We start from the raw sequence: 13,932 nt of genomic DNA on the forward strand, positions 1-13,932 counted from the left end.
GCGTTGGTCGTGCGCGGTGTGGATTATAACATTTTGGTCGCATCTGCGCTTTTTTCTGTTGTTTTGCCCGTGCTGTCCCATGTGAGGGAAAACCACAGCGACTAATGATGGTAAAATCGAAGCATCAAGGCCGGGAAAAAACATGTTTCATGCCGCTCCATCGGAGTGGCTACCGGTAGAATCCGAACAAGGCTTCCATGTTCTGTGTGTCCTCGGACCCAACACGGCTTGCGGAGTGGGAGCGGCTGATCAAAAGACAGGACCGCAACTTGACTCCAGCGTCTGTTGTCTGCGAGAAACATTTTGGAGACTGCTACATCTAGAGACGGTGAACGGTGTCGTCAACGAGCTCGCCAGATAGCCTACATCTCACGCCCGATGTCATGCCAGCAGTATTTGACAGCTATCCGAAATACCTTCTGCCTAAGAAGACATCGAAAAGAAAAGTGAGGAACCTGTGTGACCAACTTGTCACTAAACGGCAAATGCGCAGTGCCGGTGGAGGACCGCCAAGCACGCTCGACGATGTTTCCGACGGACCGGCAGCAACAGAGCAGCCCAGTGATGCCCGCAGCAGCAGATGGGTTGTATTGCTATTGAAGATCAGTATCCGTTGGACTCAATTTGTATTCCTGCAACCTGGACCAAAATATCTGAAGCACCTGCTGGCTCTGTAGCCTACGCACGTTATGGAGCGGAAAAAAACAACTTTGCCGCTTTGTATATAGAAAGAGTGGTAACATTTGGAAGCTTGATGCCAGAACGCAGCCTTGTGGTCGCTACAGTGTATTTTCTCGGAAAACAACAAAGCAAGCGCGTGCTTACAACAAGCTCTGTTTTTTATCTGTTTTACTGTATTCCAGATTTGTAAGTAAGAATCAATGGTACAATTACCATTTTCTTTTGTTCCATTACAAAGGGAAGCTCAAGCTCATACACACCTGCATAAGTTGTATGAAGCAAGCTGTGATTTGCAAATAAAACACATCAGTAGTGAGACGCTATTCCAACTGCTTGTGTTGATCGTCGCATGCGATTCTTGAAGACGGACCCCGTGGTGGGAAAGAGCGAGAGTGCCCTGCTTTTCTTTTACCTATATGCGACGCCATTCCGGGTTTGATGTTCTGCTCGCCATTGAGAATTAATGGGGGCCACGACTCGGTCTTTCCACCTGGACAGAGCTAGCCGAGCGCTCACTCCGCATGAAGGTGTATACGATATCCTTCGCCCGCGATCGCGATGCGTGGATCGCAACTACTTGTGTTCCCCCCATTTGCCTAGGCCCGCACGTCATTCCAGTCAGCGAATCATCATTGTTTTTAGCAGAAGAATTAGATCGCCATTTAAAATTTCGTTCCCATATTTCTGGCATTAAATGGAAGATAGCATATGGCTTAAGAATTCTCATCAGAACTCGCCCTTACTTTAATCAGTCTGTACTTTTAACCTTGTATAACTCATTCATACATTCCCATCTCTCTTATTGTATAACATGCTGGGGTGACACCTACAATACTCATTTGACATCGTTACAAGTAGTTCAAAATCAAGCAGTCCGAATACTAACACACAGCCCCTTCGATTTTAATGCTCAATCTTTACTCAATTCACTGCGAATTCTCTCCGTACCTCAACCTGTCCAACTTAGCCTTGGTATCTTCATATACAAAGTAATTAATGAACATATTTCATTTCAATCCATCCAAAGGCCAGAGCTCACCAACACCAGCACCACGAGATTTGCGATTAACAGGAACCTAATTCTGCCTCAAGTACGCACCAATTATGGGAAGCAAAAAGTTTATTTTTCATCATTCTCCTTATGGAATACCTACCGGTGGAATTAAAAAACACTAAACGTGTATGTAAATTTAAAAATGAACTAAAAGCCCCGCCGCGGTGGCTCAGTGGTTAGGGCGTTCGACTACTGATCCGGAGTTCTCAGGTCCGAACCCGACCGCGGCGGCTGCGTTTTTATTGAGGAAAAACGCTAAGGCGCTCGTGTGCTGTGCGATGTCAGTGCACGTTAAAGATCCCCAGGAGGTCAAAATTATTCCGGAGCCCTCCACTACGGCACCTCTTCTTCCTTTCATCTTTCACTACCTCCTTTATCCCTTCCCTTACGGCGCGGTTTAGGTGTGCAACGAATATATGAGACAGATATTGCGCCATTTCCGTTCCCCCAAAAACCAATTATTATTATTAACTAAAAGCGTTAGTAGTTCACAATAGCTGTTAGACAAGCTACCACATTTTAGAATTATAAGGTGTTACATCAGATGTACACCACATGCTTTTATTATGTGCACTATTTTTCCTGTCGCCAATTTGCTGTTCAGTTTTTCGCTTTTTTAGTCATATTGTAATTTATAAGTAGTACTGAATAACTGCATAACTATAAACACTGTATAACTTCTATTTTCATTATTCCGCTTGGTTGTTCTATATGCCTACTCACCCCTGTATATAATATGTGTGTCGCCGCGGAAATATGTAACGGCAAGATTGCTTCATCAGCTTCTTATTACTACTGCTATGTTTGCATTTATTTTAGCATTTTGATAAACAATTAGGAGGTCCCAGTACTGTCGCTGACAACGGGACCTCTTTCTGTATACATTCATCCAGGCTGTATTTCCTTCTTGTATAAATAAACATGATTCTGATTCTGACTGGCCCCTAGTCGAATAAAATATTGATCGGAAGTTTCCATGTAGCAATGAGTCCGGACCATACTCGATCGTTCAATCACAACAACGTAATGCGGCCAAAGCATCACCTTTCGTTGCTTATTTCAAGTTGGGTACCTCGCTGAACATTAGGCAGTCAATATGACTTCTGCTTAAGTCCTTCCGCGGCTCACAACAAAGAATAAACGAATAAAAATTTAGCAAACTGGACCTGGTGGTACGTGTCAAACGCTTCGGCGAGCGCTGTTTCAGTCCAGGACTTTCTCCTGGTAATGCCGGGCCGGTAAGATTATCTGCAGCCATTAGTGTTTTTATGCCAAAAGTGCTCTCAAAGCGTTCAGAGACAGGGTTTCGTAGTGAAAAGCGCAGCGCACCAACGCCAGACTTGCCGCACCTACGCTGCCTCGGCAGCGAACGCGGCGTGGTGGCACCTTAGCGACTGGCAGCGCCACCACGCGGTGGCTGCAGGAAGGCATTACCGCAGCCACCGCAGCGACCACGCGAGCGCGCACCCTCGGCACACTAGCAGCAGTGTGTTTTTCTCGTAGCAATGACACCTGGCGAAGCAGTTCTCTAGCTTTTAGCCAGTTCTTACATTTTCTTCGATTAACATAGTTTTTCTTCTTCGAACAAAAAAGGCTCCGAATTCGCTCGCACTAGTTATCAGTAATTACGGATGAAATTTTCTTCAACCGAGCGTTGGTGTGCTTTGACGTCTTGTCACTAGATGGCGCTACGTGCGCCTAAGGGACGCTTGGAGCGGACAGCATAACGCACGCAGCGCCGTAGCGCTTTGCGTACGCAAGCACTTGCGTACGCATAGCTAAAACTGTCTTTTATGGAGGAAAAACGCTAAGGCGCCGGTGTGCTGTGCGATGTCAGTGCACATTAAAGATTCCCAGGTGGTCGAAATTATTCCGGAGCCCTCCACTACGGCACGTACCTCTCACTTCCTTTCTTTCACTCCCTCCTTTCTCTTCCCTTACGGCGCGGTTCAGGTGTCCAACGATATATGAGACACATATACTACGCTATTTCCTTTCCCCCAAAACCAATTATTATTATTATTATTATTATTATTATTATTATTATTATTATTATTATGAACCGCGCCCTAAGGGAAAAGATAGAGGGAGTGAAAGAACAAAGGAAGGAAGAGGCGCCGTAGTGGAGGGCTCCGGAATAATTTCGACCACCTGCGGATCTTTAACCTGCACTGACATCGCACAGCACATGGGCACCTTAGCGTTTTCCCCCATTAAAAACGCAGCCGCCGCGGTCGGGTTCGAACCCGGGAACTCCGGATCAGTAGCCGAGCGCCTTAACCACTGCCACCGCGGCGGGCGGGGAGAGGTACTATACACTATTTACACAATAAGAAATGTGGTAAGGAAGGGCGCATAACTGACCTAGGGAATCAGGAAAGGAAGGGCGCATAACTGGTTTCCTGGGTCAATGGACGCTTCAATTGTGTTTTGAGGTACGTGGCGGTGGTGAGAGAGAGAGAGATGTGGGATGCATGCATTAGCTCTGACAACGTTGTGGCAGACACACGACACTGCAGCAATTGGCCGCAGCGTTCATTGGGTGTACAACCTCTCGCCAGGGTGGGCGCGCTGCCTTTCCAGTGTGCGGAAGGAAGGAATGGAACGCAATCAAAGCAGCTTTTTGCAGTTGGACACCAACGCCAGGCCACGTATATGAAAGCGAAATTGAAGTGTCCGCTGGCCCAGGGCGCCAGTTGTGCGCCTTTCGTGAAAATGAACGGCCTCTACAACGTTGTCAACGCCAATGAACGCCGACGGCTCACTTGTTTTGTTTCGTTTTTTTAGGAAAGGAATTGGCACAGTAACCATCTGACATATCTCGGAAGACACCCGAACCGTGCCGCAAGCGAATGAATGAGGGAGGGAGGGAAAGGAAAGGAAAAGGAAGAAAGAGGAAATTGATAAATGAAAATAGAAAATTGAATTTTGAGGTGACGCGGCGAAGCGGCGGTGCACCTGTGGTTCTGGCAACTGTCTAGCGACTATCGACGCTGATTAATAATAATAATTGGTTTTTGGGAAAGGAGAATGGCGTAGTATCTGCCTCATATATCGGCGGACACCTGTACCACGCCGTAAGGGAAGGGATAAAGGAGGGAGTGAAAGGAGAAAGGAAGAAAGGTGCCGTAGTGGAGGGCTCCGTAATAATTTCGACCACTTGGGAATCTTTAACGTGCACTGACATCGCACAGCACACGGGCGCCTTAACGTTTAGGCTCCACAAAACCCCGCCGCCGCGGTCGGGTCGAACCCGGGAACTGAACCGGAGTTCCCGGGTTCGACCCGGGCGCGGCGGCTGCGTTTTTATTACCGAAATGCGCCGCAGACTAGCCTAGTGTGGCTTTCGCTACAAAATGGGATAATTAAGTGATAACGCCACAACAAACAGCGCGGTTGTCTGGTCGGCCCCACGTGGCCGCGCCGCGCGCGCCGACGTCTCGCCGTTTGCTGCTCCACGAGTCTACGTCAGCTCCGCGCCGCGGCAACCGCTTCTAGAGCCTCACGGGGAGACCGCCAATTTCACTGATGCAGAGCCTTCTAGAACACTGTGCGAAAAGTAACCAGGTAAGTCATACCGCTCTGCATGGTATAAGGATGCTTAATTACTATAGCATCCAGCGTAGGACAGCGATGGTCTAGGTGCACACCACGCATACAGGTTATCTTCGCAGCCGACCAGGGATGGCGAATACAGCGTCACCATTCCGCTATCGGCCCGCATTTTTGCACCGAAAGCTGTATTAACTTTGTTTAACCCATTTAGGGGGTGCATCGGCAGCTGTAACGCGTTCATTCTCCTTTCCCCGTGCCGCCAGGCTTAGAAGATATGGGCGCAGTGGCCAAATTTGGCAACACAGCACCCATCAGTTGCAGGGACTTCTCACGGCGCAGCGGTTGTGGCGACTGAAGCACGAATGAAAAGCGCTGGCTCAAGCTGAACCACAATCGCTGCCACGTGCAGACAGAGGAGAGCTGAAAGAGGACAAACTGAAATAGAGGAGAGACGCGCGCCGCAACAACTGCATCCGCCGAAGCTGGCTCTAGCAACAGATACCGCAGTGGCGAGAGCCCGGAAGGGCCAGGCCAATCCACCCCTACGGCAAGGTGGGTTTCCAAGCCTTTCAAAGACAGTTTTATCGACCACCAGTCGCTATCAAGCACGTGACCGTCGGCTATATGTCCTCCTGAATCGCGAGCACGCCGGTGTTGCGTATGCCATATGGTCAGAACTCGTATCTTGCCCAGTTGTTCCGAGATGCATAGCGAACAAACATGCAACAAACAGTTTGAGTCTCAAAAATATGACCCCGTTAACCGTTTCTTCATGATATTGCCCAGGTAAGCATGTAGCCAGTTTTTTCTTTTTTTGTGAGGGGGGTAGGGAGGGGACAAGTATACCTTTTAACATGCAGAGCTTATGGCCCTGACCAAGTGCACTGCCAACAAAGGGGGGGGGGGGGGGGGAGAGATTTAAAAGAAGGGTCCCTTGGCCTCCTCTCTCCCCGTTCCAAGTATACATCCATTGTAAGCTAGGCCTTTTCCATGGGCCTAGGTGGAGGTGTGAATGCCCATGCTTGCAGATGTGCTGCGAATAATTTGTGAGGAGTCATTGATGACATGGCATATACACTGCACGTGATCACGCAGGCCTCTCCCTCGAGCCCCTCGAGTGATTTTCCTTCTCCCGTGCTCCAGGAGACTGGCCGAAAGCATGCTGTAGCGGGAAAGAGTAAGAGCTGTCATCCGACACTTTTGGCCATGTTTGCGAAGAAAAGTGACGAGATTGTTTTTTGAAAAAGAGTAACAGCTGTCATCCTACACTTTTGGTCATGTTTGCGAAGAAAAGTGACGAGATTGTTTTTTGAATCGAAGAAATTCAGGATGATTAACATAATTTCTATATTATTTTGCCGCGCTACCATCCAGAAAGAGCTTTGACTGCACTACTGCGTAGTTTAATGACTGGAGTATGCCTTGATCACTAATTCAGGAGGCATGATGCCTTTTCGCAAGAAGCTTTCAAGGACACAGTACAGGAAACGATAACATGAACAAAATAATGAACTGAAGAAGAGTGCAGATGCCCTGAGAAGGTCATCATCATCGTCAGCCTTACTACACCCGCTGCAGGGCAAAGGCCACTCCCATGTCTCTCCAATTAATCCTGTCCTTTGCCAGCTGCATCCACCCTTTAACTTCTTAATCTCATCCACCCACCTAACCTTCTGCCACCTCCTGCTACGCTTTCTTTCTCTTGGAATCCACTCCGTTACACTTAGGGATCAGCGGTTATCCTGCCTTCGCATTATACCTGCAGGCAGCGATGGCGTAGAGGTAGAGCGTCCGCCTCGCGTGCAAGAGGACCGGGGCCCAAATCCTGGGGCCGCGCAATTCTCCACCGGGTTAAAAAAAAAACGCCGACAACGCACTCCCTCACCAGAACAGGCTTGGCCACCCTGGTGTAGTACTTGGCCACAACCTTCTATGAACAAACCAATTAACCTTGAGAAGGTATGTCACAACAAAACAAGTAAGGTCCAAGTCTGCTGAGCCACCCAGGGAAGGAGGTTTACATGAAAGCTTCTTTAGTTAGAGGAACGCTTTTTTCGCCATAGCATTATCAGCGGTGTAGAACATCAGAATACACTGCAGCTAAGACGTGCTGACCAGCAGGATGGTTAACTATAATATTCAATAGTTATAACTTTCAACTATTATTAGTATGCTCCTTAATTATTGAGAGGCGTGTAGCCCACTTTAAGTAATTACAAAAACGCGCTTGCCCTCGGCGCTACGGCCCAACAAATTCTGGCTGCATCCTCTCAACAATGAAGGAAGCTAACAGTAATATTTAAAAAGTTAACTATTCAATATTGGTTAACAATTAAGCCTGCTAGTCAGCATGTCTTAGCTGTTTGCTGATGTACTACACCGCTGACAATGCTGTGCCGAAAAAAGCGCTCTTCTAACTAAAAAAAAAAGCCTATTTTTAAAAAGTTCTGTAAAGTCTTTAGGTGAGACACCCTAGATTTATAAGTGACTGCAGAATTAAGTGTACGTACGGGTTCTGTGGACATATGTTGATAGTGTTCAATGCATACTAAGAGCCGCAGTCTGCTTAGGTTGCTGAAAGAGAACGGCCTCCACGACCTACTTTAGTTTACAGACACTCTTTTTTATGCCACACGGCAAGTCTTCCAATTAAAAAAAAAAAGCTGGTCTTGAGCGCGACTCACCAGTAGGTCTCCAGTGATTCCATTTGCATCTTCCCTTTGTGAATACATCAGAACTAGCATAGATATACGCAAGATGTAAACACATATGCACGTGGTACTGTATCCAAGATTATTTGCGGCGTTATACAATTCCTGCTGGGGCTAACGTTAACACTTCACCGAAGCCTCCTGTAAAGCGCGCAGCACATTATACACTGTAGTAAAGTGGCAAAGTCCCACACCAGGATTGTTTACTACGGGTTTACACAATAAAGTGCAGAGGGAAATGAAATTAGATGCACAGTTGGCTGCAGTACGAATGCAAAGAACAAATTCTTAGAAAACAAATAACGAGATGAGAGCGTTTTACCTGTTACGAAGATAACCATGCTGATAACAATGCACCAACACGTACTGTTCACATTCCAACGCTTGAAAAATGACAGCGCTCGGTCGTTCGGGGCGAGGATTAAATTAGCTTTAGAGGGGGCTGAATTAGATGCGCGGAGCAAAATGTTATAACCTGTGTTTTTTCGGGAGCAGCAACCTTCCATAGTCGATCAAACCATAGCTGCGCCTGTCACCCGTGGCGTCCTCTCACTGCTAAAAACTATCAAGCGAAAACGATACTGAAAAAGTGAGAATAAGCAGTTACCTATTAAATTTGTAAGGTGCGGTAAAATATATATATATTTAATGTTAACTTTTCCTTTCCAGTTCATGATCGTTAAGTTTGATGTTGCAAGGCATAGTTGCCTTATAGGCGACAATTAGTTGTTTTTTTTTTTTGTGAGCGTGACTGGATATACAAAAAATTAAAGTTAAAATTATTGTAAGTTATTTGTGTAGATTTTTCTTTTTTCTTACTTTACGCGCGCGTGAAATAATCATTCTTATGAAACAACAATGCTGTTTTATTTTAGCCCACGAAGTGGAGCCACCAACTGCTAAGCGTCTAAAATGGCGCTAACTTTCTGTGCTGTCGCTTAACTGATCGTCTTTTTCAACAGGGCCCCTATTTGCGTCGAAGTGTAGCGACAGTACTTGGGACCTTAGCTGCCAGCGGAATGCGTCAGTTTTCCTAGAATGAGTGCGGAGTCAAGTGAGCAGACTTCGTCGAGCAGCTTGAGCGCCGAAAAGCGGAGCACGGCGCTGTCTGTGTGCAAGGGGCCTGAAAACGCGGACACGAATGATAACTCGCAGGGCACTACAAAGGGCGACGACGTAGCTGACGAAACGAGCAGCACTGAATCCGACGCCGACAAAGTGATGAAGGAGAGCGACAGCGGAGCCAGGGACATCCCCATGGAGGAGGAATCGAACCTGGAAGAGCCCGCCTCGTCGGAGGCCACAAACGGCGACCAATGCGCGCAGACTGCCGACATCCTGGATCCCGCCAAAGGCTCAAAATCGGCCTCTGATAGCTCGAGGAGCTCCACTCAGCAGTGCTATTGGTAACACGCCGAGGAAAAATGAGTGCTTGTTTCTTGCATGAACCGCTCTCTTCCTTTACCATTTATGCGAGACGTGTAGCGTAGCTTATGGTGTGTCCGGCAAATACGACACGAGCGGTACGCCCCTTTGTACCTCAGCCGAACGTGCGATACACTCCCAGAGTGTAGTGTTCACCGTGGCCTCCGAAAATCGAAAATCTCAGAGGCCATCCTCAAGAGTGGCCGACGCTGTACAGTTCGTAACAAGCTCTTCAGCAGGGAAGGTGGGGATGGGGGTGAAAACCAAGGCCACGAATTACAGACGGTAGCGCAATCCATCCTTCAGTTACGTTCACAACGGATGGCGTACGGAGTTAGCGGAGGATTTTTAATTAGCCGGGACGGAAGTGGCTCACGCTTTCCTCACTCTGTCTTCTGCAGTAACATTGCATGGGACCGTGCTTGAACCAGACGTTCGGAACACGGGTCCCACCAGCATGCTGGTGAAATGCTGATGGTGCAGGTGTTGCACTTGCCTTTTTGATTCATATGCTGTACAGGTATAGTAACCACTGGAAATACCTGTTGCCGATCTCGGCTCGCCGCCACATTGTCACTTTATTCATATCCTTTAACGTGTGTATAGGTTGACAAATAGTACAATCTTACAAAGCTCGCTGCATCAGCTACGGGTGGACTAGCAGGACGAATACACCTTCATTTTTCTCATAAGGGCAGGGCACACAGCTTGTCAGTCAGGCAGGCAGCTGCATTATTGCAGTGCAAATAAATGCATTGAAGCTGCTATCGTATTCAACATTTCTTTAAAATTTGCTACTTGAGATGCTTCGTATATATATTTTCTCTTTGTTGAAACTCCCTATTGGTCACTGCAAAGTGAAATTCTCTACATCAACAGCATCATCTTGTCATGGCATCTGCTCACACACACTGCATGATGAGATTGCACCATGCATCATTGTCGGTCTCTTTGGTGGCGTGCACCCGTGTCGTGCTCGTCTCAGCTGTTCGTACAGAAAAAACTTTATTAGTGCCGTCAACCGAAGACACCATTAGTTTCAGTTCTGTGAGCATTACGTGATGGAAGCTTGGCAAACAGTTTTTCGCTAATGGCATTGTATTGAGTTTTTTGCGTAGTGTGCTAAGGTCTTATTTTCTCAATATGTTTTACTAGTGTTTCAGAACGTTGCAGATCTTAGATGTCAACTGCTAATCTGAAGGAAGGCGGTGTCTATTCTTCTGGCAGAATTTCCTGGGTGAAATTCTCCCAGCGCTCTCCTTTGATAGGCTACTGAGGGTGAAAGAGACCAGGTCTGTCACTTGGCCCCGATTCTCCAGGTACTGTTCATGTTGGTCATATCAGGATGAAGTACTTGCCAGTGACACAGCATGAGAGTAGTTCCTTTGCTATTTTTGTGGCCCCTCGCAGCTAGTGAGAACCTTGAAGGAAGTAAAAGATCTTAATCCTTGACTCAGCTAAAAGTGGGAGCAGTGAACTATAGTTTGCGCTAGGATAAGCTAAGCTCTGTTGACTTGGAAAGAAGGATCACCTAAGCTTCGGTCAGATAGTTTTTTGATGTTCCCAGGTATTGAGCTGGCTAGTGAAGTCATCTTGCGCTGTAATAATATTTGCTGTGAGTAAGCTCCCAGTGGTGTGCACTTAGTTTGTCTGAAATTGTGGCTGAAATTCCATGCCACGATTTCGTCGCGCTGGAATGCTGGATGATATTTGGCTCACCTGCATGAAGGTTACTTCAAAAATATCGTCCAGATACTTCCCATGCTTGCAGTGCCTGGCTGTTTGAACAGCATTCTAGTTTCTTGTTAGCACTGTGGCGCATGCAGTGCTGACCTTTCTTTAGCAGTGGCACTTTGCCAAAAGACGGTCGTGAGAGCATAAACTCTGTGCATGAGAGTACGAAAAATCAGTCATAGCTGTTTTCATCGGAAAATGTCACACAACCTTCTATAGCCAATCAGCCAGGAGAATTTCAGCCGCGAAATTTTGCCAGGCGCAGCCATGTAAGGACATTGCTATTGCACTGCATTCATGAATTGTTCTGTTTTATTTTTCAGTCGAATCGGGCGCAACATGAACCTCATTGAAGTCCAGTGCATTGCCTGCCTTAAGTGGTTCCATGATGTATGCTTATCAATACCTCTCGGGTAAGTCACTGGCTTTGTGTTCCAATTGATAACCTGTCATCAGGATACACTGTGGCTTATTCATGACAATGTATAGCTTGGCATGCCTGTATACATTTTCAGTATTGATGCACTGAAAATATCTGTAGAGTAGACAAGGGTAGGGAAATGAGGGACTATTTATGACATGCGTCCAACAGTCACCGAAACCAAGGAAAACAGAGAGAAACGTTTCTGTGTTTTTTAAGCAATGGCTAATTAACGGCTTCGTTTCGCAGAAAAAGCGTTCTTGTTGGCATTGACCGGAACAAAAATCCCGGATTGGTCGGCTGGTGTGGTAGCACGGTGCACCTTATTGGTTTAGTGGCACTGGCATGCGGTGCCTGTCACAACTAAGACGCACCATGGCACGCTGCTGCACTAAAGCTGTGAAAGCACCATCGCCGGTGGCAGTGCAGTGGGAGACGAGACAGCTGCTGCTGGGCGCCATCCGTGTTCACGCTGAGCGCGCAGTGACTTTACTGATCAAATCAGTTTTCCCTCCAGGCAGCATCGTGCGGCCCGTGTTCGCCGTGCGTTCTTTATGTTCGCCTCGCAGTCTTGTGAGTAATACAATTTTATGTTGTGGATCTGTGTTTTGCTCGTTTTCTTAATTACACCACGTAATCGGGATGCCTGCTACGTCTACAAAGCTACCGCGTCATACCTTTAAGGCGGAGCTTAAGTGTCCCCCAGATTCTTTAATTTGTGGCTTTCATCAGTGGAAGTTAGCAACATAATTTTATCTTTCAGCCATAAAATGATGGCACTACTAATTTATCATTGATCAACAGCACAAATCAAATAACATAGAAACATTTCCCCATGCTTCCTTGGTTTTGATGGCTGTATATAGTTGTCTGTCTGATCTGTGGTGCACAGGGTTATAGGTGATAAAAGTGAGAAATGTTTTACTTAAAGCACCGATGTGATGAAAATGTGGTTGAGTGCTTTGGTTCCCTATTTCTTTGGTTACCTCGTGATTATAATGGGATGGAGTGTGCATGTTGTTCGGTACAATCACTCGGTACAGTCGGGCACCCCACCTGACCACTTGTGCTGCGCATGCTCAGAACACTATGTGGCTTTGTATATACAGAACTTTTTTATCTTTTGTAAATATAGATAGTGGTACGTCACTCATGTAAGCTATGTCTTGGACAGTGCCTGGACACTAGCACATGAGCAACACAAACTTTACTTTTTGTGTTTTGTAAACGGTGGTCATAGTTCTCCCCTGCCCTTCCTAGCAGTTGCTGCTCTCTTGATAGCAAATGCTGTGGCTGGTTTCTTTTCTTTGTGTATTTTTAAAAATAAACTTACTACTGCTGCATGTCCGCATTCCTCGCAGTGGTTGCCATAAGCTCTGGTCCAGATGGAAGCTGATTGCAAGGTGTGGACGTAGATTTATGCACACGCTCTAGGAAGAGTGCATCATAAGCAAAACATTGGCCTGCCATACAGCTCTGGGCCAGCACTCTCATTTCGCTCTCGTACAAGCCCATGGGAATTGAAAAAACTTGGCCAGCTTTCCGGCGTTCTTCTTGTAGCTGTTATGACAATCAGAAATGCAACAGTAAATAGAGTTTCTCCTTTCACTATGCGTTTTTGTTGTTATGGAAAACCATGATGTGTTCGGAGCACATTGGCATTTGATCCAAACAGCCACTTTTCTGCCACAGCAGCTCCCAGATGATGCCGCATGTATCGCTGAAACTGCAGTGCGCGAGGCCGACAGGGGCACTACAGTATGGCTGCCCAAACGATGATCGGCGGTCACGCTAGCCTTGTGCTGCTTGAAGCTGCTTTAAAGCGTTTGTGCGAGTGTGCTGCCTTAGGCAAAGAACCTCTCATTGCAAGTCGTGTTGTGTGCTGTGGCACAGAGATATGAGTATATCACTATTTGGCTGTTGGCAGCGTGCTGCAGGAGAGGTGGCTCTGATCCCGCCTAGAAAGAAGGGAAACAAACGCATGGTGAGAAAACGCGACCTTTTATCTGGCTTATAGTATTTGCATTTGTAGATGTCGCAGCGCGTATTCGCGCACATACACATGGGCTAGGTTTTTCAGCCACTCAGCTCAGCACATACACCGCCACATCTGGCTGCCTAGACAATCAGAACACAAAAATTGGTTGCATGGGCACAAGAAGAGAGCAGGCATACAAAGTAGCAATGTTAATCAGCAGTGCACATTTTAGCACTGCTCATTTCTTTTAGAGCATTACAGGTAGGCAATGATTTTGACTGATGGAAATATTTTTCAGCAGCGAACGTTCGACAGCTAGGCAGCTCCGGCTTTTAAGTGAAGCCTTGCTTCCTTGTTGCCACAGACTCTGCAG

At 46.9% G+C, this 13,932-nt stretch overlaps 2 protein-coding genes across 7 annotated transcripts in view; one reads left to right on the plus strand and one right to left on the minus strand.

Annotated features, from left to right (window-relative positions):
- LOC144132350 (uncharacterized) overlaps positions 1 to 8,548 on the minus strand; it is a 69,173-nt gene extending 60,625 nt beyond the window's left edge. For 2 of the 5 annotated variants that reach the window (XR_013314792.1, XM_077664679.1), the window contains exon 1: positions 8,324 to 8,542. Coding sequence is in view for 3 of the 5 variants with exons in the window: in XM_077664679.1 (XP_077520805.1) it covers positions 8,324 to 8,507 (184 nt within the window). In the remaining 2 variants the exon portion in view is untranslated. Of the gene's footprint in view, positions 1 to 8,323 lie in introns of all 5 variants that reach the window. The other 3 variants (XM_077664683.1, XM_077664681.1, XM_077664680.1) reach the window with 3 other exon arrangements.
- Positions 8,549 to 8,904: 356 nt separating this feature from the next.
- Positions 8,905 to 13,932, plus strand: part of LOC144132351 (set1/Ash2 histone methyltransferase complex subunit ASH2-like) — a 75,655-nt gene continuing 70,627 nt past the window's right edge. Inside the window, exons 1-3 of one of the 2 annotated variants that reach the window (XM_077664685.1) lie at positions 9,273 to 9,407; positions 10,654 to 10,745; positions 11,484 to 11,573. In XM_077664685.1, coding sequence (XP_077520811.1) covers positions 11,500 to 11,573 — 74 coding nt within the window. In that variant the 5' untranslated portion in view covers positions 9,273 to 9,407; positions 10,654 to 10,745; positions 11,484 to 11,499. Of the gene's footprint in view, positions 9,408 to 10,653; positions 10,746 to 11,483; positions 11,574 to 13,932 lie in introns of both variants that reach the window. The other variant, XM_077664684.1, reaches the window with a different exon arrangement.

Source organism: Amblyomma americanum, chromosome 5, assembly GCF_052857255.1.
Source record: "Amblyomma americanum isolate KBUSLIRL-KWMA chromosome 5, ASM5285725v1, whole genome shotgun sequence".
NCBI classification, from domain to species: Eukaryota; Metazoa; Arthropoda; class Arachnida; order Ixodida; family Ixodidae; genus Amblyomma; species Amblyomma americanum.